This window comes from Pseudopipra pipra, chromosome W (genome assembly GCF_036250125.1).
Source record: "Pseudopipra pipra isolate bDixPip1 chromosome W, bDixPip1.hap1, whole genome shotgun sequence".
In the NCBI taxonomy this organism is placed as follows: domain Eukaryota; kingdom Metazoa; phylum Chordata; class Aves; order Passeriformes; family Pipridae; genus Pseudopipra; species Pseudopipra pipra.
Window position 1 is genome coordinate 29161364 of NC_087580.1, and position 2894 is coordinate 29164257.

At 49.7% G+C, this 2894-nt stretch overlaps 1 protein-coding gene across 1 annotated transcript; it reads left to right on the top strand.

Annotated features, from left to right (window-relative positions):
• The first annotated feature begins 352 nt into the window (after positions 1-352).
• LOC135404962 (olfactory receptor 14J1-like) lies at positions 353-986 on the top strand. Its single transcript, XM_064639686.1, has one exon. The coding sequence runs from the start codon at positions 360-362 to the stop codon at positions 984-986; it is 627 nt and encodes a 208-aa protein (XP_064495756.1). The 5' UTR covers positions 353-359.
• The last annotated feature ends 1908 nt before the right edge of the window (positions 987-2894 follow it).

The following is a 2894-nucleotide window of genomic DNA, read 5'->3' on the forward strand; positions in this document are numbered from 1 at the left end:
CTAAGGAACAGCAAATGTCCAACAGCAGCTCCATGGCCCAGTTCCTCCTCCTGGCATTCTCAGACAGGCGGGAGCTGCAGCTCCTGCACTTCTGGCTCTTCCTGGCCATCTCCCTGGCTGCCCTCCTGGCCAACGGCCTCATCCTCAGCGCTGTAGCCTGTGACCACCACCTGCACACCCCCATGGGCTTCTTCCTGCTCAACCTCTCCCTCACAGACCTGGGCTGCATCTGCACCACTGTCCCCAAAGCCATGCACAATTCCCTCTGGGACACCACAACCATCTCCTACATGGGATGTGCTGCACAGGTTTTTCTCCTCATATTCCTATTTGGAGCAGAGTTTTCCCTCCTCACCATCATGTGCTACGACCGCTACGTTGCCATCTGCAAACCCCTGCACTATGGGACCCTCCTGGGCAGCAGAGCTTGTGCCCACATGGCAGCAGCTGCCTGGGCCGCTGGGTTTCTCGATGCTCTGCTGCACACAGCCAATACATTTTCCCTGCCCCTGTGCCAGGGCAATGCCCTGGGCCAGTTCTTCTGTGAAATCCCACACATCCTCAAGCTCTCCTGCTCACACTCAGGCTACCGCAGGGAAATTGGGCTCATTATGGTTACTGCCTGTTTAGGGTTTGGTTGTTTTGTTTTCATTGTTTTCTCCTATGTGCAGATCTTCAGGGCTGTGCTGAGGATCCCCTCTCAGCAGGGACGGCACAAAGCCTTTTCCACGTGCCTCCCTCACCTGGTTGTAGTCTCCCTGTTTGTCAGTACGTTATTCTTTGCCCACCTGAAACCCCCTTCCATCTCCTCCCCATCCCTGGATCTGACCCTGTCAGTTCTGTACTCAGTGGTTCCTCCAGCAGTGAACCCCTTCATCTACAGCCTGAGGAACCAGGAGCTCAAGGATGCCATGAGGAAACTGATAACTGGGTGTTTTTCAGAAGCCATAAACTCTCCTTCTTCTCCATGTTATTTACCTCATTAAAGGCCAATCCTGTTATGGACTTCATGAAAGGCCCACCATACCTTCTCTTATTTTTGCTTCTGATAGGAGTGTTATTTTTGTGAGAATTTGTTCACATCAAAAAATCTTTATATCTATAAATATATCTATAAGGGTATATATATAAATATCTTTTTATATATAATCACCATTTTCAATTCAGTGTTTTCTTTTCTAGCCTGGCCCACAGGCTGTACAAATTGGCAATTGTACTCACTGTGTGTTTAAACCAAATAAAGAACTGTGCATTGGCTTGTTTGCCTGACATCTTTTCTCTCTGACTTCTCTGCAGTTGCAGGGTCGGTGCCTCTGTGCAGAGCTGGGCCAGAAAAGAGTCCCAGCAGAGCAGCACTGCCAGGGAGCAGCAGCCCTTCTCCTGCAGGGCCTCCTCTCCCTTCCCTTCCACACTGTCCTGCAGAGCCCTGTGTTGTTGGAGGCCTCAGTGCTCTGGCAGTCGGTCCCAGTCCTGCTGCAGGACTGTCCAGGGACTGCAGGCAGGGACAGCCACGGGCACTGCTGGCACAGAGCTGACCTCTGCAGCAGCACTGCCATCCTGCAGGGGCATCTCCTCAGGCCAGGGCCTCAAAGCTTCCATCTGCTTTCCACTTTGCTCTCCAGGATGTGCCCAACACAACGCCCTGCAGAGGAAAACAGCAGTGACCAGCACAAGGGTGGGAGTGCTCAGGGTGGGGGCACCCAGCAGTGCCCTGGCACAGCCAGCGCTGCTCCCAGCACTGGCCTCTCACCCCAGGCCATTGGGCTTGTTCTTCCCTCCAAGGAGGGACATCAAATGACCAGCTCAGGAGTCCATGTTTGCACTGCATGCACAAGACATGCCCCTGTGTCACGGCTTGGGGCTGGGGGGGTGGAAGGCTTAGACAAAGTTGATGGCAGAAGCCGTCTCGTTGAGCTACGAGGGGCAGAAAGGACCCCCTTGCTTTCTAAATTCCTTCTCAGAGAGGAGCCTGGGGGTGTCTGGATACAATCTCAGGCTCAGATTTTGGTTTCAATTGAAGGAATTATAGAGGTGTGATTCAATCACTTTGTCTTGCAGGCTTTAGAGATGGCAAATCAGAAATATATCTATAAAATGAATGATTTATTATGACAAATGAATAGACAATTGATCAGACAAGTGAACAGGCAAAAGACCTTAAAGTCAATTATTTACTGCACAGTATAAAAGCAAAAAACTCCTAGTAGTATAATGTAAGATACGACAGTGCAGTCTATCAAAGTCATTCTATAAAGCAATTGGATCAAAGCCAGCAAAAAGAAACAATCCTGAAGCAGAGATTGAGGTAACTCACCCCACAATGACAGGCAGTAGTTCTCTCTCTTTCACTTAACCCCTGGGCAGTGACCATGAAGAGCTGTCCCTGCTTCATGGCAGAAGATCCACACACTTCAGGGAAGTCTGTGGAAGAATCTAACACATGACAGTTGGACAGGGCTTTTATAGTTATCAAGGGTTTGACTGCCAGACATATTTGCGGGTCAGGGAGCAGCTTCTCTGTCAAATCCTGCTTCGGAAAGCAGGATGTGTGTCTGAAGTTTCATGAAGCATTTTGGGTTTAGCATAATTCAACATTAAAAACAGCACCTTGACACCAGCAGTAACTCATCACAGAGAGCTTGAACTGTTTGCATTCTCTGATCATTTTTTAAGTATTTTCAGAGCAGAGCATCCTGCCAGAAACGGCCTCTTGATTCCATGAGGTTGCAAAAACTCTCAGGGTTCCTTTGGTTCCATGAGGCCATGCAGTGTCACAGTGGCCCTGATGATTTCATGAGTTTCCACTATGTCCCAGGATTCCTTTGGTTCCATTCGGCTTTGGAGAGTCACAATGGCCCAGTGATTCCATGAGGTTTCACAGAGTCTCTTGGATC

Coding starts and splice junctions, on each gene's coding strand:
- LOC135404962 (XM_064639686.1), top strand. CDS start 360: ATGTGCTACGACCGCTACGTTGCCATCTGCAAACCCCTGCACTATGGG.